Source organism: Hylobates moloch, unplaced genomic scaffold (genome assembly GCF_009828535.3).
Source record: "Hylobates moloch isolate HMO894 unplaced genomic scaffold, HMol_V3 SCAFFOLD_12, whole genome shotgun sequence".
Taxonomy (NCBI): domain Eukaryota; kingdom Metazoa; phylum Chordata; class Mammalia; order Primates; family Hylobatidae; genus Hylobates; species Hylobates moloch.
In genome coordinates, this window is record NW_026652287.1 from 71,600,085 (window position 1) to 71,627,389 (window position 27,305).

The 27,305-nt window shown below is 38.7% G+C and overlaps 1 protein-coding gene across 3 annotated transcripts in view; it reads left to right on the top strand.

The window, feature by feature from the left end:
- Positions 1–27,305, top strand: part of LGR5 (leucine rich repeat containing G protein-coupled receptor 5) — a 149,497-nt gene that overhangs the window by 115,954 nt on the left and 6,238 nt on the right. The window contains exons 5-15 of one of the 3 annotated variants that reach the window (XM_032170741.2): positions 1,028–1,243; positions 4,585–4,656; positions 7,513–7,581; positions 9,705–9,776; positions 13,699–13,770; positions 13,927–13,995; positions 14,136–14,207; positions 18,804–18,869; positions 20,149–20,220; positions 25,136–25,207; positions 25,996–26,121. In XM_032170741.2, the coding sequence (XP_032026632.1) occupies positions 1,028–1,243; positions 4,585–4,656; positions 7,513–7,581; positions 9,705–9,776; positions 13,699–13,770; positions 13,927–13,995; positions 14,136–14,207; positions 18,804–18,869; positions 20,149–20,220; positions 25,136–25,207; positions 25,996–26,121 (978 nt within the window). The remainder of the gene's footprint in view (positions 1–1,027; positions 1,244–4,584; positions 4,657–7,512; positions 7,582–9,704; positions 9,777–13,698; positions 13,771–13,926; positions 13,996–14,135; positions 14,208–18,803; positions 18,870–20,148; positions 20,221–25,135; positions 25,208–25,995; positions 26,122–27,305) is intronic. The other 2 variants (XM_032170742.1, XM_032170743.1) reach the window with 2 other exon arrangements.

Genomic DNA, 27,305 nt, shown 5'->3' on the forward strand with positions numbered 1-27,305 from the left:
CGTGGACACAGAGAGGGGAACGTCACACACAGGGGCCTGTCAGCAGGTGGGGGGCAAGGGGAGGGAGAGCATTAGAACAAATACCTAATGCACATGGGGCTTAAAACCTAGATGATGTGTTGATAGGTGCAACAAACCACCATAGCACATGTATACCTATGTAACAAACCTGCACATTCTGAACATGTATCCCAGAACTTAAAGTAAAATAAAAAATTAAAAATTAAAAAAATTACTTGGCCGGGTGCAGTGGCTCACACCTGTAATCCCAGCACTTTGGGAGGCCAGGGTGGGCGGATCACATGAGGTCAGGGGTTCGAGACCAACCTGGCCAACATGTTGAAACCCCGTCTCTACTAAAAATGCAAAAATTAGCTGAGTGTGGTGGCAGATGCCTGTAATCCCAGCTACTCGAGAGGCTGAAGCAGGAGAATCGCTTGAACCCGGGAGGTGGAGGTTGCAGTTAGCCAAGATCGCGCATTGCACTCCAGCCTGGGCGACAAGAGCGAGAGACTTCGTCTCAAACAAACAAAAAAAATTATGCAGTTCCTTCGAATACTGAAATGAAATAATCTTTTCCCAGAGCTTACTGAACAACTTATTAGACTGGTATGTTTAGCATGTTCAAAACAGTCAGGGAAAGCAAAAACATTCCTTTGGCTTATGGTGGGAGGAGGAAAAGGGTATCTCTATGCTAGTGTCAGAAAGAAACTAAAAGATCATCACACTGAAACTCCATACCTCAGGGGAGGCCACTTGCATCCATGAAAGAACATTACCTACAAGCCTGGAAGAGAATAATAGCACCATGGAATTTTAGAGCCAGAGGACCTAGGAAGCAACAGTCTACACAGGAATGAGAAGGAGAGATCATCTGGAGAGGAAAATGCTCCAGATGTGAGGGCTCCCGAGGACCCCAGGCCCTGTTCCACTCTTGTTCATCATGCATGGGGAGGGTTTTCCTGCAAAGGTGACCTTCTGCTTGGGCATTGCTCTCTTTTCCATTCTTGCTTTCTTTCTTCCACAGGCGTCTGGATGCTAACCACATCAGCTATGTGCCCCCAAGCTGTTTCAGTGGCCTGCATTCCCTGAGGCACCTGTGGCTGGATGACAACGCTTTAACAGAAATCCCCGTCCAGGCTTTTAGAAGTTTATCGGCATTGCAAGCCATGACCTTGGCCCTGAACAAAATACACCACATACCAGACTATGCCTTTGGAAACCTCTCCAGCTTGGTAGTTCTGTAAGTTTTATTGATTTTGCTCTCTTTTAACAGTTTCTAATGTCACTGGAAGACCTTGGCCTTAAAATGCTGGCTCTTCAAAACTTAAATGGGGACATTTTAAGGGAGGAAAACCTCCTGAGCCCCTCCCCAAAATGACTTATAAATGCTCCAATTGTGTAAATGACTTAAACAATACTTATCAAGTACCTGCTAGGTGCCAAGCATGGCAGGGCATACAAAGATAATGAAATATGACCTCTGCCTTAGAGGAGCCCATTGCATATTGCACAAGGAGTCACCGCACTGTACAGTTAGTACAGTAACCTAAGTTAATAAACATTCCTTATTTTTAAAAATAATTGATAATTCAGGTCAAATTGAAAGATGCTCTTCTTATTATCTAATAAGAACTTGTTGAACCCTTACCAAGGAAAGAGAAGTGAGAACAAATGATGTAACTGCTCAATGAGTTCTTTTGCCCGCTGCCCAAATAGAGCCGATTTATTAAGACAAGAGAATTGCAATAAAGAGTAACACACAAGGCTGGCACAGTGGCTCATACCTGTAATCTCAGCACTTTGCGAGGCCAAGGCGGGTGGATCACTTGAGGTCAGGAGTTCAAGGCCAGCCTGGCCAACATGGTGAAACCCCACCTCTACTAAAAGTACAAAAATTAGCTGGGCGTGGTGGCACACGCTTGTAATCCCAGCTACTAGGGAGGCTGAGGCCGGAGGATCAATTGAACCCAGGTGGCCGAGGTTGCAGTGAGCCAAGATTGTGCCACTGCACTCCAGCCTGGGGAAGAGAGTGAGACTCTGTCTCAAAAAAAAAAAGAAAAAATAGTTAACACACATACAGCCATCTCAGTGGCAGACTAGAGTTTTATTATTACTCAAATCAGCCTCCCTGAAAATTCAGAGGCAAGAGTTTTTTAAAGATAGTTTGGCTAGCAGGGAGCTAGGGAATGGGGAATGCTGATTTGTTGGGTCAAGGATGAAATCATAGGGGGTTGAAGTTGTCCTCTTGCTCTGAGTCAATCCTGGGTGAGGGCCTTAAGACCATATGGGCCAGTTTACCCATCTGGGTGGTTCCAGGTGATCTATCAGAATGCATGGTCTGAAAAATATCTTGAACACCAATCTTATGTTTTACAATAGTGATGTTACCTATAGGAGCAACTGGGGAGGTTAGGAGTCTTGTGGCCTCTGGCTGCCTGACTCCTAAACCATAATTTCTAATCTGTGGCTAATTTGTTACTTCTACAAAACCAGCCTAGTCCCAAGGCAAGGAGGGAGTTTGTTTCAGAAAGAGACTGTTATCATTTTGTTTCGAAGATAAACTATAAACTAAATTCCTCCCAAAGTTAGTTCGGCCTATGCCCAGGAATAGACAAGGGCAGCTTGGAGGTTAAAGGCAAGATGGAGTCGGTTAGGTCAAATCTCTTTCATTGCCATATTTTTCTCACTGTTGTATTTTTGCAAAGGTGGTTTAATTGACAGCATATGATGCATTTGCACAGCTTTTTCCCACCATATGTCTAGATTTCATTATTTTAGTAAATCAAAGATGATTCTCAAACAAGTAATAGTTTGAAAAATAATCAGTCTTCTTTAAAAATGTGGCAATATGACCCCCACATGTATAATATAATAACCAATCAACGAGGAAGGCTTCTTCTCACTATTTCTCTCTTTGCTTCATGCCCACCCACTGGCCCACCGCTTCCTTCAATCATTCCACTTGATGACATATCTGTCCCTTGCACTGTAGTATATACTCCTTTGAGGGCTGGCCAATATCTTCTTTATCTTTTTAGGTTCCCCTCAATCTCCTTCCTCTTATGCTGCATGTAGAAGATCCTCAATGAATATTACATAAATCTCACCTAAAACCGAAATTTATTTATTAGAAAAAAAATCTTAGTATGGAAGGAAAAGAATTTTTTGTGATATAAAAAAATGTCTACACTGAATTTCACATATAAAGATGATGCTACTGACCCACCAGAAGCTGGGTATGTGCTTTAATTTCTTTTCCTCCACTAGAGGAAATGGATTTATACAGATCCAGCTGTACTTTTTCACCCTATCCTCCTTAAGCCCATTTTCTAAAATCCTTTTGAGAGTTGGTCCAGTTTTCAGTTGTGCACAGCTGTTCTCACTGGCTCTGACCAAACTGACTTACCAATTGAGCCAAAGATGATAATTATATACACTAATACTGTGTCAAGATAACTAATCTCCTTGGGCAGCAGAAAAATCTGATTACCATTGCCTGTGACTGAAATCGTTGTTTCCTGTCGACCTGTGCCCCCGCCCTGGGAAGGTAGCCATTGTAGGCCTTCAGCTTTATTAGAAAATGTTCTTGCTACAGCTATCCTCCAGGTGTCAATGATGGTCAGTATATGTGTTTAACATCCTATATCCCAAAGCCATGCTGAACAAACTATGCTTACAAATATGCCTTGAGAATGTAAATTAGTTCAACCATTGTGGAAGACAGTGTGGCAACTCCTCAAAGACCTAAAGACAGAACTACCATTTGACCCAGCAATCCCATTACTGGGTATATACCCAATGGAATAGAAATAATTCTATTACAAAGACACATGCATGTGTATGTTCACTGCAGCCCTATTCATAATAGCAAAGACATGGAATCAGCTGAAATGCCCATCAATGATAGACTGGATAAAGAAAATGTGGTACATACACACCATGGAATACTATGCAGCCATAAAAAAGAACAAGATCATGTCCTTTGCAGGAATATGGATGGAGCCCATTATCCTTAGCAAACTAACACAGGAACAGAAAACCAAATACTGAATGCTCTCACTTAGAAGTGGGAGTTAGATGATGGGAGCACACATGGACACACAGAGGGGAACAACACACACTGGGGCCTATCAGAGGGTGGAGGGTGGGAGGAGGAAGAAGATCAGGAAAATAACTAATGGGTACTAGGCTTAATACCTGGGTGATGAAATAATCTTTACAATAGACCCCCATGACACAAGTTTACCTATGTAACAAACCTGCACATGCACCCTTGAAATTAAAAGTTAAAAAAAAAACAGCCTTGAAACCCAAACTTACTTATATCAATTCTGTTGCTCATATTATTATACACACCCTGATGTCCCAAAGCTAAAAGGTAAAAAACTGTGACTGTCTTTTAAATTCTATGGTATAGAATCATCTGTGGTATGAATGAATGCAGCATATAGCCATTTTTTATGTTGGCTTCTTATAATTAGTGCACTCTTCAGTATATGTTTCTTTGGATTTAAGCTATCAAAATGTTAAGTGTGCTCTGTGCAGTGTGCCTTCCTAACTATCTGTAATGTTCTACTGCAGACATCTCCATAACAATAGAATCCACTCCCTGGGAAAGAAATGCTTTGATGGGCTCCACAGCCTAGAGACTTTGTGAGTTGACCTTTTATTTGTTTCCCTTTTTTCAGTATTTTCATGAATATTCTGAAAGAATCAAAATAGCCTTAAAGCCAGACTTTGTTTGGTTTGGTTAATTGCCCAAGCTTTCAACAGATATTTACAGTGGCATTATCTTACACACACAACCCCCACAGAGCTAAACAATAAAACTGGGATTTTATTTCAATCTAATGAGAGTGATAAATTAGTCAGAATCATTATAAATTAAATGAGATGTTCTCTACTAAGCAGTGACTATTTGCTTAGAAACGTGTAGTCTCTGTCAAGGATCACTCAGGCTCACTGTTCATGAGTCTGGTACTCCCTGCTGAATGAGAGGATGCAGGCCAGGCCAATGCCTGCATCTTCAATCTCAGATGAACAGGCATCTCTTTAGGAAACACTGATGGCTCATGCTAAAGCAATTCAAAAGATGAAAAAGGGACTGGGCATGGTGATTCATGCCTGTAATCCTAACACTTGGGAGGCCAATGCAGGAGGATTGCTTGAGCCCAGGAATTTGAGGCTGCAGTGAGCTGTGATCATGCCACTCAGTGCACTCCAACCTGGGTGACAGAGAAAGACTTTGTCTCAAAAAAAGAAAAAAGAATGAAAAGTAATAGTAGCTACTATTTATTGAATATGTCTATAATAAAATATTGCACTGAGCATTTGGCACACGTTGTTTTAATTACTTCTTACAGCCATCCTATGAGAGCAGATATTACTATCCCATTTTAGGCTCTAGTGAGGTAAAGTTATTACATATGTAGTCAGTAGCAGAACTGAGATTTGCTTCCTCCTCTAGTCTGATTCTGAAATCCATGTTTACTACTATATGCTACTTCCAAAGAATAAGTCAAAAGTTCAGTTCTTAATTGGTACCTATAGTAAAAATAGAGTCAAGCCAGCGGACCATATCCTAGACACTCTCACAGAGCCAAGGTAGAGGTTCTTGTGGGCCACACCAGGGCCCCAGGCTTTTACTGGGAGAGGAGCTGCTCTTCATTGCCCTGTTGAGAAAGGTGTGATGAGACTGAGGTGATAGGCAGGGAGGGTCCTGAGTATGCTGGGAGAGGAGGGTAGTTGCAGCCATGTCACCATCCCTACCCTCACATTTTTAATGCTCAAATGCAATAAACCACACAGGTCACTGAATCTGCAATGCTGGCTCTGACCAGAACTGCAAAAGGAAAAGACCAAAGACCACTTCTCCTGTGCCCTTGGGGCCCACTGTTCATTTGCACACAGAGCTTAAGAATTTGTTCATGATCAATTTAGCTTCTAACCAGATCTGGGTTACTAATTTCCTGAGGGACCCTGTGTTGGTGGTATTCTTCTAGCCTATGAGCACTAACAGCTCTTTCCAGGGTTATTTAACTCACCCTGTGTTTCTTCTTAGGTGGCAAAGATGGACTTGTTCAGGCAGGACCTTTATGTCAACTTAATGGCATAGACAAGCAGTTCCCATCAGCTGCTAGGAAAAATTAGAACTCTTATCTACACAGGGCTGGGCTCAGAAATCTCAGCAATGGAAATCACCTTCCAGCCCTTTTGAACAATAACAGGAATGAAAAACAAGATGGGCTTTGATGGGTATTTCCATAAATAGTCTTTTTTTTTTTCCTCAATGTTTGGGATTGCATGTAAATAACATAGAGCAAAACATGTCAGGGAAAAGTTCATGTGAGTCTTATTGTCTCTCCTTCCCTACCTTGCCCAGGGCTACAGATGATAAGCAATTTGGTTATTCCCAGCCTCTTCCTTTCCCTACTAGAAATCCAAGTAATTTATAAGGGTCCAATCCTTGTTTAATCAAAACAGAGCATCTGGAGAGATTTACAAACAGGAAGAAAATGTATGTCTACAAAAGACATGCATTTCCTGCCTGCAGTATAGCTTAAGGATGGTTTGTGCCAGACAAGTAGGTACCTTGATTCATGTTTAACTCAGTCAAATTATCTCTCTCTTTAAATTAAATAGCAATTCTTCACAGAGGAGGATCTAACCACATCTGATTGCCTGACCAAAAGGTTTTTCTGCGTCATCTGGGAAATCTGCCATTCCCAGAGACCAGAAGGCAATTACTTTTTCATATGAAGATCTAGATATAAGGTAGAGTAAGTCTGTAAAGCACTTGTGAGTAATGAAATTGAAAAGCCAATTGTGCTATAACAGATACAGAAACTAATGATTTGAGATAATTTGACCACTTCATCTCTGGCCTTGAGGGATAACATAGAGCTTTGCTGCACAGATCAAGGAAAACATCCTATTTCTGAATTATTTGTGACTCCTTGAAGAAATTCTAGACCAAGTGTCCTTTCTGAGAGTACCCTGTCTCACATAAACCTCTCCAGAAACAAGGTTCATCCTGGACTTCAGGCTAGGAGGGATGTGGGAACCCTGTGAAAGTCAAGGACAAAGCAGCCCTGCAAGATTTCATATCACAAGAGAGTGAAGGAGGGAACAAGAAAAGGGATGTGATCCAGGAGCCCTGAGGAGTGCAAATTCACGCTGGCCCATTAGTGAGCCCGGTTCAGTTGAAGACCTCCGTGAGCTAGCCATCAACACCTGGCCAGAGAGACTCCCTTTCTTTTTTAGACGCCCCAGTGCCATTGAGTCCTGACTCTCAAATTTTTCATGATTAGTCAAATGACCATTTTAATGCAGATACTTATAGAATGTTGATAGTCAGCAAGCCAAGAAAATCTCTTTCCATAAAGAAAAGCAGTGAGAACTTCCATTAGTCATATGGGTTCCTTGGAATCGCATGTTAACTTTCCTTGTAAATAGAGTATATATGAAGTTTTAAATAAAAAACTGAAAATACTGTGTACTCATTTTCAGAGATTTAAATTACAATAACCTTGATGAATTCCCCACTGCAATTAGGACACTCTCCAACCTTAAAGAACTGTAAGTAGGACAATTTTAATGGGAGAACTTTACCCTTTTGTGAATTTATTTAAAAATAAATGTGATTGTTTTACATAATATGACTTGCTAGAAAATTTTAAGTTTATATAAATAATGACAAAGTACACTTGAAATATATTTTAATTGATTCTATCTCTAGCAAATACCAGATAATATTTTTTATTCATGCTGAGTTTTTCTAACATATATATAAAAGAAATACATATATTTCTGTAAGTCATATTCTTTTCTCTTTTTCTAAGCCATACATACTCTCCCAACATTTATATACTTTATGGATTTGTAGATTTTTAGTAGTAGACTAAAATGGAATTTAGTTGCTGAGCATTTCTGAGAACTTGAACATTTCTGGGTTGCATAAGTCTAGAAATAGATGAATCAAACTGTCTGTGCCTAGTAAAGTATGAGATGCATTCACATACATTGAAGCTGACCCTTGAACAACTAGGGGTTAGGGACAACAACCCTTGCACAGTAGAAAATCCACGTATAACTTTTGACTTCTTAAAAACTTAACTACTAATAGCCTAATGTTGGCCAGAAGCCTTACCAATAATATAAGCAGTCTATTAACACATATTTTGTATATGTATTCTGTACTGTATTCTTATAATAAAGTAAGCTAGAGGAAAGAAAATGTTATTTTAAAAATTCTAAGGAACAGAACATATATTTACTATTTATTAAGTGGAAGTGTATCATCATAAAGGTCTTCATCCCTGTCATCTTCACATTGAGGAGGCTGAGGAGGAAGAGGAAGAGGGATGTTTGTCTTGTTATCTCAGGGGTGGCAAAGGCAGAAGAAAACTCACATATAAGTGGAGCCATGCAGGCCAGCTCAATGGGTCATGCCTGTAATCCTCGTGCTTTGGGAGGCCGAGGCAGGCAGATTACTTGAGGCAGGAGTTCAAGACCAGCCTGGCCAACATGGTGAAACCCCATCTCTACTAAAAATACAAAAATTGGCCGGGTCTGGTGGCACATGCCTGTAATCCCAGCTTCTTGGGATGCTGAGGCATGAGAATTGCTTTGAACCAGAGGGGCGGGGATTGCAGTGAGCCGAGACTGCACCACTGCACTCCAGCCTGGGAGACAGAACAAGATTCTGTCTCAACAACAACAACAAAAAAGTGGATCCATGCAGTTTAAATCCATTTTGTGCAAGGGTCAACTGTATTTCATTTGTAAATGTTTAATGAATCTTATTTAATTCTAAAACCCCACAATTTTACTAAAGAAAAGCTGACTTTCAGCCATTGGTTTGCATATACTGCCTTTTAGATGATAAAATTTAATTAGCTTTTTCATATCTAAAAAGATAAATAACCTATGTGAGTAATGTTCTAACACTTGGAAAGGAAAATAAACACAGAACCTCATTCCCCTAGCAGTGAGAAATAAGACATACAGCTAAAGGAGACACAGAGGAGCTTGTTTATAAGAAAAACCATTAGGGTGTTCTGACTCAGGAAATCCCATGTGTGGCTTAGCTAGGCAGTGGCTTCATGGCATGGGGTCACCTCATACAGCCACAGGCCCAAATAAGCTCCAAAGATCATTGAATCTGCTTCTCAGCCATTCAGACAACATCAACAACAGCAGATGACAATCAGCTTATAACTACAGACTCACTGAGCCAGGGGACCTTTCTTGAAGTCAGAAAATTTTGTCCTCATAAGGAGACTACTTAAATCTTTACTTCACTGCAGCTTAAGTCAATTTTCTCTTCTAGCTTCAAATGGGGTCAGTAGGAGTGATCATAATCTCTCCAAAAATGGTTTCCTCTCTCTCAGCCTTTTATACAATGATGCTCTATTGGATATTAACAGATTTTCTTCTTATAACATTAGACTGTAAGTTTCCATGAAGTGCAGTTATTATTTTCCGATTCTTTATTTCTCTTCTAAGATGACAGCACATGACTTTTTTTTATCCCCTAGAGAGTAAATAACGGCACCTAAGTTTCAAGATGCATAGAGGAATTTAATATTGTCCTCTGGTTACTAAAGGTTCTGATTATTGCCACTGTTGTCAGGGTGGGGGACTCTATTAAATAATTTTACCCCACACAGGATTTTTTATAATGTTTTTTCTCTTTCTAGAGGATTTCATAGCAACAATATCAGGTCGATACCTGAGAAAGCATTTGTAGGCAACCCTTCTCTTATTACAATGTAAGTGACCATAATGCTTTTTGGTTTCTCCATCCTGAAATATAGCATATATTATACTTTTAAATACAATGAATATTCTATATTTGCCTGAGTTTTGTCTCAGTCAATCTAAGAGTTCATACAGAAAAGTATATATGCATGTATTTTGCCAGGTTCTAGCTGAACACTGAAATAATATTAAAGATTTTTTTAAAGATCACATTATGATTGGTATCTCCAGATGTGCTAGGTATCTTTAAAATAATCTTGTAAAATGCTTTTGATTACCTCTATTTTCTAAGGATAAAACTGACTTTTAGAGCATTAATGTCAAGTCTGCATAGTCATTCTGAACGTAAACCCAAGTATACTAGAAATATAAATTATTATATACAAATGGATGTCTTTTACAGCAATAGACTCCAGCCTAAATTGATGGTAGGGGTTTTATACTGTTTTGTGCTAAGCCTCTATCTCCATTCATTATTATGCCCAAACATTCACATTTATACAAACTAGGATGTAATTCTAGAATGATAAATAATGTTTTAGAATGGTGTATATAAGGATTTATATGCCATAAAAGAATAAAATAAGCCAGGCACTGTGGCTCATGCCTGTAATTCAAACACTTTGGGAGGCCAATGCAGGAGGATCACTTGAGCCCAAGAGTTGGAGGTTACAGTGAACTATGATCACGCCTCCAAAGTCCATCATGGGCAACAGAGCCCTGTCTCAAACAAAAGGATAAAATAGAGTTACAACTACAAGTATAACTAATTTTATGTTTCACATTTAATACAGTAGAATGATGATATATAGTTCTGAGTATGAGGCTGGCTCTTAGACAAAAGGCTCCTCTCGGAGGCAGATTTGGAACACCATCAAACCTGAGGTTGTGAATGAGAAGCCTGAATATAGAAGAGGAGAGTAAGGACAACTGTTAAACATGACTCTAGGGGCACTTCTCAGCAGATGTTGGTCCTGTGCCAACTGGATTGATGGGCTTTCTGGGACCATGTGGTATTTGTCACAAATGAGCAGGAGTCCCAATTAGCCTTGACAACCAGAAGAAAAAAACTATTCATTGTTTCTGAAATGTTCTGGCAATATTTTGGCAAACTAAGAGTTTTAAAGTACATTGACAATAAACATTAGCCCTCATTAGAGAGTATTTGCGTGTTAAGAGGTTGGCAAATTACATTGCCTTTGCTCCTCCTTCTGCAGCCACAGTACTGGTTTTTCGTCACTCTTTTGATATGCTAATACTCCTGAGGAACTAGGGGCGCCAACCCCCACCCTATATATATTAGAGCTCCTATCCACTATTTGACAGTGGTGACCACTTTCTCCCCGAAACTCTCCTCTCCTTGCTCCTGCATCTGTTTCCATCTCTTCAAAGCCCGCATTTCTGTGAATGCTTTCCAGGTCCAGTTGGCTACCCACTCCTCATTTCCACCTCTGTAGTCCCCATCCTACCCATACCTCCTGACCTCCACTGCACCAGCCTCTCTGCCAGCCATGACATCTAGATTTTCACCAGTCTGCATGAGGCTGGCCTCCCTCCCTTCACCGTTGGCGGCGCTCATCTTCCTTGAAGCACAGCAACCATCTTATTACTTCTGCTGTGAAACGTGCGTTCAGGATGTCTATTTACACTAAATGCAAACTCCTCACGCTGACATTCACAGCCTAAGGCCACACATGGCCTAAGCCAACCCTGTCAACCAGTTCCCCAAAGCTCTCCTCAATCACCCTAAGTCATAAACCAGACTGACCAAGTTATGTTCACAAACAAAGCTCTTTTCTTATTTCCTTTGCTCCTACGATCCCATTCCCTCACTATGCTTCTTGAAATTCTGTCTTTCAGGGCCCATTTCAAATGCCATTTCTTGAAGTTTTTTATAATCTCTCCCAAACATATGAGAGAGTTCCCTCCTGAGAACCCTAAAACTCCTTATGAGTGTTTATGATACTTCTGCCTTATGCACACAAGCATGTATATTCATATCCGCCCAGTGTGTGTGTGTGTGTGTATATATATAGTGTGCGTATATATATATACATATACATACATGCATATATATACATATAATATATATGCATATAATTGTGTTCACATACATGTACATATATATATACACATGTATATATACACACATACATATATACACATATACATATGTATATATACACATATATGTGTATATGTGTATATATACACGTATATATACATATATGTATGTATGTGTATATATACGTGTATATGTGTATATATACACGTATATATACATATATGTATGTATGTGTATATATACGTGTATATATAGTGTGCCCAGTGTGTGTGTGTGCATATACATACACACACTATATATATATATATATACACACACACACACACTATATATATATACACACACACACTGGGCACACTATATATATACATACATGTGTGTATATATACACGTATATATACATATGTGTGTATATATACACGTATATATACATATGTGTGTATATATACATACGTATGTGTGTATATATACGTATGTGTGTATATATACGTGTATATATATACGTACATGTATGTGAACACAATTATAGTATATATATATACGTACATGTATGTGAACACAATTATAGTACATGGTATAGCTAAGAGCTAATAAGATATTAAGAGGAAAGCTCCATTTTTCATCGTAAGGCCCATATTCCAGCTCCAGCTCTTTCTCTTACTGATTAATCCCGAGAGAAAAGAAGAGCTCAATAGGTAGGACAGAAGAGGATTTAGGTTTGTTGGGTAGCAACTGTATCCCAGGTTCTGTTTCAAATGTTACACATGCATTAGCTCTTTGAATTCTTATGCAAACCCTACCACTAAGCATTATTATCTCAGCTTAACAAATTAGAAAATTGAGGCTCTGGGAGGTAATGAGATTGCCAAGGTATCTCAGCCTCAATTTTCTCCTCCAAAAGTGAAGAAAATAGTATCTACACTATGAATCTCATAAAGTTGTTGCATGGACCAATTGAGCTCTATATATACATATATATGCAAGAGCTTTGTTAAGTAGAAAGTGATATGCTGTTATTTATTTGCTTTATCCCAACTGAATCTAGGCTCCTTTACCACAGGAACATCTTCTTCAAACCCCCAGCATCTAGTATAATGCTAGGCCCAAAGTGTTACCAAATGACAGCTTTCTAATGAATCAATCTTTAAATCCTTACATACCTACCCTCATACTTTAAACATGGTAGACATTAATGAATACTTTTTAAGTTTAATTGGACTAGAAGAATGACTCAGCTAAAAAGTATATGGCACTCCATTGACCAGGCAGTTTAAATACCATTACATTGAAAACATCTGTAAAACAAAATATTTTTTAAGCTCTAATAATGTCTCACCTTTTAAAACAATAATTAATTCAAGAAAATTCAATTTTAGACATATGCCAGAATAGCTCATTTCCTCTCCAATAATTTGATGAGTCTCTTGCATATGTTATGGTGACCAGCAGATATAATAACCTTCAGTAGATATCGATAGGTAGACTTCATCTTTCATTAATTAATGATCTGATTGCCAGTACTTTGAATTACCTTTTTGCCACTCAATGGATATTCTACAGATGTTGGAAGGAGAGGAAACTGTTAAGTATTCAGTTTACTTGCTTTTCTCCTTAGTAGCTATCACTCCTATCTCCCTTGCTGTCAGAAATCTTCAATTTTATATAGTACAGATTTCTTACCAAAAGTCTCATACTGTGAGTCAAAACACTTTTGAGTCTTGCCTGAAACCAAGGAATTGGGAATGTTATGTAATACAGTATAATCAAAATTACGTAAGTACATTTACTGTATTTGTTCAAATTTTGAACAGATATCCATCTTTCAAATTCTATACTAAGATATTAATTGCTGTTTGGGTTTCTTTTAGACATTTCTATGACAATCCCATCCAGTTTGTTGGGAGATCTGCTTTTCAACATTTACCTGAACTAAGAACACTGTAAGTTTCTATGTCTCTTATGGATCACTTTCCCTCTACAGGGTTGCTGTGAAAAGCCAAACGAATATTACAGGTTGAAGTGCTTTGAAAATGGCAATAAAAATTGCCCCTGTTTAGAATCTTCTGCCAGTAATACTCATATACTCCTCTTTCTAGGACTCTGAATGGTGCCTCACAAATAACCGAATTTCCTGATTTAACTGGAACTGCAAACCTGGAGAGTCTGTAAGTACTGAGTAGACTCTTGACTTTGCCCAGAACATACACTGCCATTAGAGCTTGATCAGTCTTAACATCAGTGAGTCAAAATATGTCACTGTGTGATGCCCAAATGAAAGAATTATGTCTGGTTTGTGTTTTAACAGGACTTTAACTGGAGCACAGATCTCATCTCTTCCTCAAACTGTCTGCAATCAGTTACCTAATCTCCAAGTGCTGTGCGTATCAGTAAGGCAATAATGCTGTGTAAACAGGCAACTTCCATTTAGGGGTGAAATGGCAGACATGATTTCAGTAATCTCTTTAAAAGAGGAGAGAGTTCTTTCCTTGCAGGTCTGCAGGAGGTCAGGCCTCCTTTGCCCTCTTTGGTCCAGGCTGTCTGACATGATCCTGGTAACAAAGGGTAATGTGCCCTTTGTTTTCTAAGTCCCAAACCAGCTCCCACTATACTTTCAGTTGACACATGTTTTCTTTCAGAAAACATATGAACAGGCCAAAATCACTTCATTTCCCCCTCTAAAGGCTTTGCAGAGCAGAACAAAATAACATAATGGATCAACCACCCAATATGGATGCCAAAATCAAAAATTGAGATATCAGATCCACACAATCCTTGATAAAGGTGATCAAACATTCTTCCAGTATAGTTGTCAGTGCCATGTTCTAATGTTTCCTGTAATGGTTAAATAGCTTGCATATGTTCTTTCAATTGACTTGGGACTTTTTTCCTCTGCCTTTCCCATGTGTTATGAAAAAAAGTAGTTTACATGGATTCAAGGAGCCTTGTTTTGACCTTCCATTTTCAGCCTTCTCCCTGAACTTCCACTCAACACAATTATTATCCTCTCAAGCATTATTGGGACTTAATAATAAGGACTCTTAATCTTTTGCCATGGCTCTGCACTCACATAGAAGGCACCTGTGGCAGTTGAGCGCCTGTAATTTCACCATAAGCTTTACTTAGCGGCACTCGGAATGTTAAGTAGATAAACGGGAATGGCTGCCCCTGTGATTGTGCCTTTCCCCAGCCCCAGCCTGCCGTGTCACTTCAGACTCCAGTTGCTCAATGATATGTGGGTGCAGTGACACTACATGATAGCCTTGGAGTAAGTGATTCACATCTGAAGGAGGGGAGTACAGAGCAAATCTTTCTTTGCCCTACCCCACCCCACCCCATGAAGTGCAGCTACAGATAAGAAAGCAGAATTAGAGAAGTTAATTTGTTAAAGTCGCAAGGCAAGAAAGAAGCGAGTTTGAATTCAAATACAATCAATTTGATTGAATAACTGGGAGAAAGTGTGTGTATATCAGGTGTAGAAATTTGGGGGGCTATGTTAGAATTCTGCCTACCACACCCAGAACAGGTATAATCATCCCCATTTCTCCAGAAAACTGGCACAGTTATGTGATTAGGATTTTACATACTGGAGCTAGTAAGTAAGGAGCCAGTGTTTAAACTGCATCTCTCTCTGCTATGTCACACAATGAGTGGTAACCACTCAGGTCTAGAACTGCATGAATGGAGGCTCACTGGCAAAATGACTTTAAAAGCAAAGGCTGTGGAGCCAACTTTTCTGGTTCAAATCCAGGCTCTCAATATGCCAGCATAGGATCTTGAGCACATTATTATTCCTCCTGGAGCTCAGTTTCCAATTCTATAAAAGGAGATGTAGCCACTTCCTTCAGAGGGTTCTCATGAGGACTGATTAAATGACTACATGTCAAACAGTTACAGCAGCACCTGGGACACTGTAACTCTGAGTCAGTGTTAACTGTTATCATCTTTCTCACTTCCCTGGAACTATTATTCTTTCCTCGAGTTGGAACTTGAAAAGCCGGGAGGAATACACATAACATTCATAGTAGATCTTGCCATTGTCAAAGCACTTTCACCTATAAATATTCATTTGTTCTTCCCAATGACCCTGCAAAATGGTGTCTTCTCATTTAGGAGAACTGAGAAAGATACCAATGCTTAGCCAGTGTATCAACCAAGTAGAATTAGCTGAAGTTGAGACTAGAACCCAGGAACCTCACCCCTAGTACAAGATGCTTTATGTTCTCCTGGGAGTATAGATCTGAGAGCTCTCCCCCTTTGGCTAACTCATCCACTGAGTACTTGTTGCATGAGGAAATTTCACTGTACATGACTAGTTTTGCGTCACGTGCATGGGAATTATTTAGCCCATTCTGTAGGCTATGTGTAACTTTCCCCACTTACTAGCTGGTCAACTTAGGCAAGTCATTTCATATTGTATGGGTAGAATTACAGTGTCTCCCTCATAAGGTGGCCACAGGGATTAAACCAGATAATTCAAGTAAAGCTATAAACATGGTACCTTTATATAAGAAGTGCTTGGCAATGGGCAAAGGATTCCCTGTTTAATAAATGGTGCTGAGAGAACTGGCTAGCCATATGCAGAAAATTGAAACTGGATCCCTTCCTTACACCTTATACAAAAAATAACTCAAGATGGATTAAGACTTAAATGTAAAACTCAAAATATAAAAACCCTAGAAGAAAATCTGGTCAATACCATTCAGGACATAGGCATGAGCCAAGATTTTATGATGAAATTGCCTAAAGCAATTGCAACAAAAGCAAAAATTGACAAATGGGATCTAATTAAACTAAAGAGCTTCTGCACAGCAAATGAAACTATCATCAGAGTGAACAGACAACCTACAGAATGGGAGAAAATTTTTGCAATCTATCCATCTGCCAAGGGGCTAATATCCAGAATCTACAAGGAACTTAAGCAAATTTACAAGAAAAAAACAACCTATTAAAAAGTGGGCAAAGGATATGAACAGACACTTCTCAAAAAAAGACATACATGCAGCCAACAAACACATGAAAAATAGTTTAACATCACTGATCATTAGAGAAATGCAAGTCAAAACCACAGTGAGATACCATCTCACACCAGTCAGAATGGCAATTATTAAAAAGTCAAGAAACAACAAATGACGGTGAGGTTGCAGAGAAATAGGAATGCTTTCACACTGTTGGTGGGAATGTAAATTAGTTCAACCAATGTGGAAGACAGTATGGCAATTCCTTAAATATTTAGAACCAGAAATACCATTTGACCCAGCAATCCCATAACTGGGTATATACCCAAAGGAATAGAAATCATTATATTATAAAGATACATGCACATGTACGTTCATTGAAGCACTATTCACAATAGCAAAGACATGGAATCAACCCAAATGCCTACCGATGATAGACTGGATAAAGAAAATGTGCTACATATACACCATGGAATACTATGCAGCCATAAGAAGAAATCAGATCATGTCCTTTGCAGGGACATGGATGAAGCTGGAAGTCATTATTTTCAGCAAACTAATGCAGGAACAGAAACCAAACATTGCAAGTTCTCACTTGCAAGTGGGAGCTGAACAATGAGAACACATGGACACAGGGAGGAAAATCACGCTTACTGGGCCTTGCCAGGGGAGGGTGGGAGGGGGAAAGCATTAAGGAAAAAAGCTAATGCATCCTGGGCTTAATACCTAGGTGATGGGCTGATAGGTGCAGCAGACTACCATGGCACACGTTTACCTATGTAACAAACCTGTACATCCTGCACATGTACCCTAGAATTTTTAAAAAATTAAATAATTTTTTTTAAAGTCCTTGGTCAGTGTTAGCCATGAAAATCATTAGGTAGAAGGCAACACTATGCCTTTATGTAGAAGATCTTATGTTCCCTCTATTAAGAGGTAGACAATGAAGGAGTATCCCCTTTGCAGCCTGCAGAGATGAGTAAACCAGTTATCAGCTTTGATAATATGTGTGTCCATTTTATTATATTCACTACTTTTCAAAAATATATACCATATTAATAATCAGGTATATTTGTGCATAGGTGTGAGATTTTGGAGGTATTGGGGGGGTATCTTTCAAACCTTCAGAAAGTTACAAATTTGGATTTACAAGCAGCTTCATTTGTACTATTTATGCGGAGTAAATGGACTTTATTCCTTTATAAATCCCATTTATTCAATAAATGTAGGATACAGTGATCAATTATAAGACTAATTTGAAGCCCCTTAGAAAAAGTATGATTTTTCCCATTGCATAGTGGTGATCTGGTTTTAAGAATTAGAATCAGGCATGAAAATGTGTTAGTTGATTAGCCGATAACTTTTAAAACATGAAACAAAATTGTTCTTATATATCTATGTTACATTATCTACCAACTTTCTTTTCTTTCAAGCTTTCTGCAAATTACAATGGCTTGCTTTAGATTAGTTATATCATACTATAAATATGTCCAGATGTTTTGTTATTCTGTAATTTGTTGAATTTTGGCTGAAGATTTTCTTAGATTCCGTTCCCCCACCTCCTTCTTGTAGTGATTGATTTCAAAGCTCCTGCTATGTTTTGAATTGTTAGTTTTTTTTAAAGAGTTGATTAGAAAAGAAACAACAATGATTTATCTTAGCTGTAGAGATGTAGCAGCTCTTAGAGACAGAGGCACAATTATTTAATTTAATTTGTTCTCATTGCAGTAAGATAATAGCTAGAGCATTTAGAGAAGTACTAACAAAATATAAATGAATTCATTAAGTAAATTATTTAAATCAATTAAAGAAGTATAACAGTTACATTTCAGTAAACATTTGAATCTACTGGTTAATCCAATAATGCCTGTGACTACCTGCTCCATGTCAGGGCAGTGAAAATGTTCAGAGTCTGCCTTTGGGAGATATAACATCTTGGAGGGAAAATGAGAGCAAAGCATGTTTCTTTATGATTTATTTGTAACAGATTTTCCCTTTTTGCACCTTCTGTTTTTCAGAGATCTGTCTTACAACCTATTAGAAGATTTACCCAGTTTTTCAGCCTGCCAAAAGCTTCAGAAAATGTAAGTCTAGAAGTCTCTAAGTCACCTAGCAAAAATCAAGAATCAAAACTCGCATTTCTCGGGGTCACTGGTTCATTTACCCTGTGGTTCACTGGGGAGACATGTGATCCTTTTCCTTCTTACACACACAAGGTGTGACTGTGCAGTGTGGTTAGAAAGTTGAGAAACATAGATAATATTATTTTTTCATGCACTGTACCATAATATTAGTAAAACATTTATTATATATCTGCTTTTTTCTCCCCCTAACTCAGGGTACTAGTGAATTGGGTACGTTTGGGCTTTGAAATTTTTCTTATTTTAGAAGTACAACCAAACTTATATATCCAATGAGTGGTGTTATTTTTTAATATGTGGGGACTTGGGTTTGTTGGTGTGTTTGTTTCACAATGGTCAGCTTTAGGGTAAGGCCATTACTTGTCATATTTAAGGTGCTACAGATGCTACTTATGCATGAAAACCTTTAGAATTCCTCTGTTAACATTGCCTCCCCTACAAAACATCAGCCTTGTCGTTTTTGTTTTTTCTCGAGATGGAGTCTTGCTCTGTCGCCCAGGCTGGAGTGCAATGACGCGATCTCGGCTCACTGCCACCTCCACCACGTGGGTTCAAGCAATTCTCCTGCCTCAGCCTCCCGAGTAGCTGGGATTACAGGCACCCACCACCATGCCCGGCTAATTTTTTGCATTTTTACTAGAGACAAGGTTTCACCATGTTGGCCAGGCTGCTCTCGAACTCCTGACCTCGTGATCTGCCCACCTCATCCTCCCAAAGTGCTGGGATTACAGGCGTGAGCCACCGCGCGCGGTCAGCCTTGTTGTTTCATAGTCACACTTCAGTTTTGATCAAAACAAATAACCATTTATCCCTTCACATTTAGTTTTTCTGTCAATGCCTTTGGGTGCTTAAGGGAAAAAAACAAAGCAAATCCATCTGTAAAATGTAAAGAATGTATCCTCCTGAAGACCCTCAAAGAATCCAAGAAAGGCTCAGAAGGCAGCACTAGGAGAAGAGTCCTCTGGTGTTCTGAATGATGTTTCCATGTTTGGAATACTGTTTTATGTCCTCCCAAACAAACTAGCTCCTTTGAAAGAGACAATACTTGAGTGTGTAAATGGTAATGTTCTTTTTTAAACAAACAAAAATCAGTCACTTGATAGATACACTTCATGTGTTCCTTTGATTAAGGGCAGGTAGTCCCGCTATAAAAGTTATCTGAAGTCTGTAATCTTTGAAACCAGTAACTTTGAAATCAATCTTTGGAACCCTGTCATTTCAGTGACCTAAGACATAATGAAATCTACGAAATTAAAGTTGACACTTTCCAGCAGTTGCTTAGCCTCCGATCTCTGTGAGTATCACCTCCCGGTGCGTTCCCCAGCACAGAGCATTTTCTTTCTCTTTGGGACCTTCCCCTAATGTTTTCTTTTCATTGTGTACTATTCTGGTTGGACTTTTGTGCATATATTTGCTATGAAACATCAAGTATTTTGCTTCTGGTAATTTCCAGGAATAAATCTAAAAGCAGTAAATTTGCAATTATGCTCTCTACCAGTCAGCAGGCAGGAAGTTTTAAAGAAGAGGAAGGAGGCTAACCTGTTGACTAGCCTACTGTGTTTTCTGTCCACAATCTGGAATCGACAGGAAACATTTTACATGCAAAAATGGGATGATCACATAATTCTATCTGCCTGCTTTTTTTCCTGGTTAAGCAGTTTTTCAACGTGTGTCTCAAAGTGCTTAATAATCACCTGGAGGAGACTAAAAAACACAGACTCCAGAATCTTATCTGCCTCATGAGTTAGAATCTCTGGAGTGGGAACTGGGAATCTGCATTTTAACAAGTACACTAAGGTTTGAACACAGCTGTTCTAGGAATCACTTCTGTTGCTCAGGCAACTAAGATTTGTAAATACTTGTATTTAATTCCATTTTATGATTGAAATGTCATATATTAAATTTTTTTTAAAAAACTAGCAGATTGCTTTATGAAGTAACAGTTAAAATTTTTCTATACTGAGACTGGATTTCAATATGATTTTGATGAATGGTGATGATAGGTAATGTTTAAACTATAGTATGTTTGTTAAAAACCTTTCTCTTTTGCTGACTTCCAAAGTTTTTTTTGTACTTAAGAGACTATACCTTTGGTAAAATAATACTATTCCTCAAAAAACTTTATATTTACTTTTAAGAGTCACTTTCTCCCAAAAGTTTACCTTAATAACCTTAATAATTTCCTCCCAAAAGTTTACCGGAATAACATCTTGTTCTGAGTTTCGTTGTGTTGTCCTTCTCTTACCTTTAGTTGAAATCTACTTGTGGAGTGCTTTTACTTAAAAAAAAAAAAAAAAAAGTGTAAAAGGAAAATACTTTTATTACCTGTCTTATTCACCCGGTTTGATGTCTGGCTGCCCCAAAAGTCAGTTCTATATTAAAAGGCGGGCGGATCACGAGGTCAGGAGTTCGAGACCAGCCTGGCCAACATGGTGAAACCCCATCTCTACTAAAAATACAAAAAATTAGCCGGGCATAGTGGCATGTGCCTGTAGTCCCAGCTACTCAGGAGGCTGAGGCAGGAGAATTGCTTGAACCCAGCAGGCGGAGGTTGCAGTGAGCCAAGATCACGCCATTGCATCCAGCCTGAGTGACAGAGCAAGACTCTTGTCTCAAAAAAAAAGGCTGATCTCTAAAGATACCAAAAGAATGTGACACAGACTCTGAAGAATAAATGTCTGAATCCCCCTGAATTCCTTCTTCCCCTGTGACCTCACATTCAGTCACTCACCAAACTGTGCCAATTCCAATTCATCCTCTCCACTCCTCTACCGCAGGCCCATTAATGATTCGTTTGGATCACTGTCATCCTCCCAACCAGTCCTTCTGTCATCTCTCTACCCATTCATCTTATTCTTTCTTAAATAAATATCTAATCATGTTATTTCCCTGCTTCAAAAACTTTCTAATTATTTCCCTGTTGTCTTCAAGATCAGACCAAACTTCCCAGCAACACTCTTCAAAATCTGATTCCAGCCTCCTGGTACAGTGTCATCTCTCCTCAGCACACTCCAGGTCCCTGACACACGAGCCACTGTTTCTCCTATTCCCATTGCCTATAGGATTCCTCCCCACCCATGACTTGTCCCCCTGCCCATTTCACAAGAACAAGATCTTCTATCTTTGGGCCCACTTCACTCTGATGCACTTTGCACATTCTCTACTATAGAACTCAATACTTAGCACTGTCATCAGGTAGACTATGCCATACTTGAAAACAATAAGAACTTTTTCAGGTTCCCATAAATTAAAATTTCAGTAAAACTTCTAGCCCAGGGTCTAGTGCAGTGGCTTTTTCATTATTTGCTTAAGGATTTAAACATGTTCTGAGCACAAGATCAGGGACTGTGAAGTCAGTGTGCCTGCATTTGAATTGCAGCTCCTGAGATTACTCTGTAATTTATTACTCAAGTGACTTGTCACACAGTTTCTCTTTTTCCTCATGAGTATAATGAAGGTAATGATAATACCTGCCTCTTAGGGTTGTGGTGAGGGTTATGAGATTAAAACCTGTAAAAACAAAACAAAACAAAACAAAACCTCATAACTGTACCTGGCACATTGTAACTATGCAACCTTATTATTATTATGAAAATAAGTATATAGGCTTTGAGGATTCTAGCAAGAAACAGAAGTCATTTAAGATGGTTGAAATGCAGAAATACCATTTGACCCAGCAATCCTATTACTGGGTATAGACCCCCAAAAATATAAATCACAATGTTGGGTGCAATGGTTCACACCTGTAATCTCAGCACTTTGGGAGGCTGAAGTGGGCAGAACACTTGAGGTCAGGAGTTCGAGATCAGTGTGGCCAACATGGTGAAACCCTGTCTCTACTAAAAATACAAAAAAAATTAGCTGGGCATAGTGGTGGGCGCCTGTAATCCCAGCTACTCGGGAGGCTGAGGCAGGAGAATTGCTTGAAGCTGGGAGGCAGGGGTTGCAGTGAGCTGGAATCGCACCACCGCCCTCCAACCTGGGCAACAGAGTGAGACTCCATCTCAAAAAATATATGTGTGTGTGTGTGTACCATTCTATTATAAAGATACATGCACACATATGTTCATTGCAGCACTATTCACAATAGCAAAGACATGGAATCAACCCAAATGCCCACCAATGATAGACTGGATAAAGAAAATGTGGTATATATACACCATGGAATACTATGCAGCCATAAGAAGGTATAAGATCATGTCCTTTACAGGCACATGGGTGGAGCTGGAAGCCATTATTCTCAGCAAACTAACACAGGAACAGAAAACCAAACACTGCATGTTCTCACTTATAAGTGGGAGCTCAACCATGAGAATACATGGACACAGGGAGTGAGATACCACACACCAGGGCCTATCAGGGTGGCAGGGGGAGGGAAAGCATCAGGATAAATAGCTAATGCATGCAGGGCTTAATACCTAGGTGATGGGTTGCTAGGTGCAGCAAACCTACCAAGGCGCATGTTTACCTACATAACAAACCTGCATGTCCTGCACGTGTATCCTGGAACTTAAAATTAAATTAAATTTTTTAAAAAGACGGTTCAAATGAAAAGACACTTACATAGGTGTTGGCAGGGAGCAAGCAAAGGATGGGTGTGCAGAAACCAGTAACATCTGGGGCTAGAGTCACAGGGAGGAAATGATGTTTCCAGGACAAAGAAAGAGCTTAAGCATGGAGAAGTGTTGCAGCCCTTGAGAAGTCTGTAGCTGCCATGAGAGACATGATTCCAAAACAGGGAAGAGAAGACCATGAGGGCCGTGACCTCCCTTTCCTTTGGGGGCTTCTCCTGAGAATACAACTGAGGCCATTAGGGAGCTCTGGGGATGCAGCCTGCAGGATCAGCCCCAGGCACAGAGCAGGGCAGGAAAGCAGAAAATGACTCCTCTGGGGCTGCTGGGAGGATTCCAGCTCACAGGCTCATGAATTGAAAAGGAATTACAGGCCTTTGAACATATAAATTCTCACATATTTACTTAAACCCCAGTCAAATCACTCTAAGCACCATGGCAGGACTTGGCCTACATTCCAGATATTCTGCTCCGTGAAGCTCTCCCAGGGCACCATGATCTACTTAAAGCTGCCAAAAAGACTCTGACAGATGGTATTACTTGCTCACCTCAGTGACACGTATTTCTTGAGCAGCTCAACAGAAGACAGTCTTCGCACTCAATTACCCAAAGCCCAGCCACCATTTGTAGCTTTCCTACCTTCCATACGTTTCCTCCCCTTGTTAGCTGCAATTTTCTTCTGTTCTGGGATCAAGGAAAAGACTTCCAGTTTCCTCCAGGAAAGGAGGACAGGTCCCTAAGGAACTTTCAAATGAGAATGTACATATTCTGTGAATACCATTTATTAAGGTAACCCTGGAGCCCAATATCATAAACTTTTCTACACTTAAGAAAAGTTGACTTTGTTTACTTTCAGTTCTCTCAAATGCCTACATCTTAGTTACCATTGTTAGTCATTTACAAAAATTAAGAATCTTAAATTCATCCTTCCTTTTTAAAAATGTAGTTCTTATTCCTGATAAATTATCTACAGAAGTTTTTGCAAAATGTTTTATTCCTACTTAATTATCCGCAGTTCATTACTCGTCCATGGGAAGTGAATTTTATTTCCCCATAAACTGTACTTTTTCTTTACTATCAAAGAATTTTATTTCTAACATATGTTGGCCCCTATTTTATTCATATCCTGGCTAATAATTTACTTGTCAGTATCCTTCCTGGAAATTTTCTTGAAAGCATCTTTGTGTTTCTCTCAAGGCCTAACATATATGAGTGATGTGCCCAAATTTTTTTGAGTTTCATTACATATCCAAGGACATTTTATAATTTAAAACTTACTTGTCAGAAGAAGAGACTCAGAAGTTTCTGTCCCTTCCCACAGTGCTACAACCACTTATTTTAGAAAGGCCCTAATAAAATTTTACAACCATGTTAAAGTTAACCTTTTAGCAAGAGTAAAAACCAAAATATCCACCTGAACGATGTTTCCTTGATTGGTTTTAACAAGCTTGATTTAAAGTTCTCTCATTAGTCATTTTATACCACTAATATCTTAATCTGAAGGGCAGTTTGATAAGTTAATTGTTTCTGATCTGAATGGTAATTAAATTAATTTTGGTAGAAGACTAAATGCATATGATAAAACTTCACATGTTCTTTATTCTATATAATTCTCTCATTTGCCTTTTTTTAAAATAGGAATTTGGCTTGGAACAAAATTGCTATTATTCACCCCAATGCATTTTCCACTTTGCCATCCCTAATAAAGCTGTGAGTATTCCATAACTTGTTTATGGTATGTCTCTTAACAATTGAGGACCATCTAGTTAATTTTAAAAGTTGGTTTTGTTGAAGAAGCTGGATATGCACAGATTACCTGCCCTCTGTGTTCTCCATGCCTAGAGCTTGTCAGAGCCAGGGAGGAGTTCTCCTGCTCCTCCAGGGCCACATGGGCCCTTAAGTGGATAATTGAAGATCTGGGTGACACGTGGTTCTCATTATTCAGCTGAAGTTTTTTATTTGTGCTTTGTGATCAGGTGGAATGGAATAAGATGTCAATTCAGGTCTGAAGGGCTTCCATTTTATTTTATGCCATTTTGACTGATAGAGAATCTTCCTGTCCCTTCTGCCCACGCCAACTTCCCATCTCTTATCTAACAAAGAAAGAAGAAATTGGTTAGACAGAAGTTAGGAGAAGAGGAAGGGGAGTAAATACACCCCCTACACTTTTTACCTCTCACTCCTGATCTAGTCAGCATCACTTTTCAAATTAAATACAGCACCTTCCCCTTGATTTTAGATGTCCCCACCTGACAAAATGAAGCTGCATATAGAACAGTTTGAATACAATTAAAACCTTTTCTCCCCTACAATCCTGATTGTGAATAGAAAAGTTATCAAGAGCTAAACCAAAATGGTTACTTTTACCATTAAGAGTAAGAACCCTGCTTAGAAGTTTTTATTGAGTAGTTTAACGATCTTTAGGTTGTTGTTTTTTTTAACATAAACGTTTTATGCTAACATAGACTAAAAGCCAATTGTTGTTTGATGTTTTGCAGGGACCTATCGTCCAACCTCCTGTCGTCTTTTCCTGTAACTGGGTTACATGGTTTAACTCACTTAAAATTAACAGGAAATCATGCCTTACAGAGCTTGATATCATCTGAAAACTTTCCAGAACTCAAGTGAGTTTGTCATTAAAACTAATAAGATACATTTGTGGTCATGTGAAATAACAGATGTATTATAGTGGTGTTCTAAATTTATGAGGTCGTGAGACACTTCTGAATTGCATTTCATGCCCTCAAGTCTCCTAACCCTGGAGCATTGTTAGGACAAGCCCTGAAGTGGGAAAATGTGTCCTCCTGATCATATTTCCTTTCCTTCTCAAAGATGCCTCCCAGAATCATAGAGTTCATAGGAGGATTTTGAAAACAATTGATCCATGGGATATATATAAACTAGAGCATGTAATTAAATAACATTACAACATTATTCTACTCTTGTTTACAATTTTTAATTTAGCTTGTATGTATCTAATAAAATGTACTAAATTAATATTTGTTTGAGGAAGTAATGTTGCTTAAAATCTGTTATGCTTATTATTGACAAAGAAGTATCTTGAAAGATTATGTATTTTTTAACCCACGGTAGTTTTTACATACTTTTAAAATTATGAAAATAATAAAACCCCAAAAGAGAGTTGGGAAAGTATAAGAGAGAACAAAAATCTTTTTTTAAATTTTTAACGTTTTTATTTTTTATGGTTACATAGTTGGTGTTTATATTTATGGGGTACATGAAATGTTTTGATACAAGCATGCAATATGTAATAAGCACATCATGGAAAACGGGGTATTCATCCCCTCAAGCATTTATCCTTTGAGTTACAAACAATCCAATTACACTCTTTATTTTAAAATGCCCAATTAAATTATTATTGACTACATTCACCCTGTTGTGCTATTGAATAGTCGTTGTTATTTATTCTTTCTATTTTTTATACCCATTAACCATCCCCACCTCCCCACAAGTCTACCCTTCCCAGTCTCTGTTAAGCATCCAAGAACAAAAATCTTAAAAATGCCACTCTAAACAACATGTTTAAGTTACTTCTTTCCAAGCTTTGTTTCCAGTGCATTTTTAATTGTTAGACTCAAAATGTGCACAGAAATATATGTCATAGTTTAGTCACTTATTCTGCCATAAGCACTTTTTCATGTTGCTACAGTTTTTCTTAGCAGCCATTTTTTTAACCTTTTTATTTTGGAAATTTTCCATCATTTGAGTAATGGAAGTTGCATCACTCAGCTTCAGCAATTAACATTTCATAGTGATCATTTTTAATAACTTCATTGTTTTTATAAAT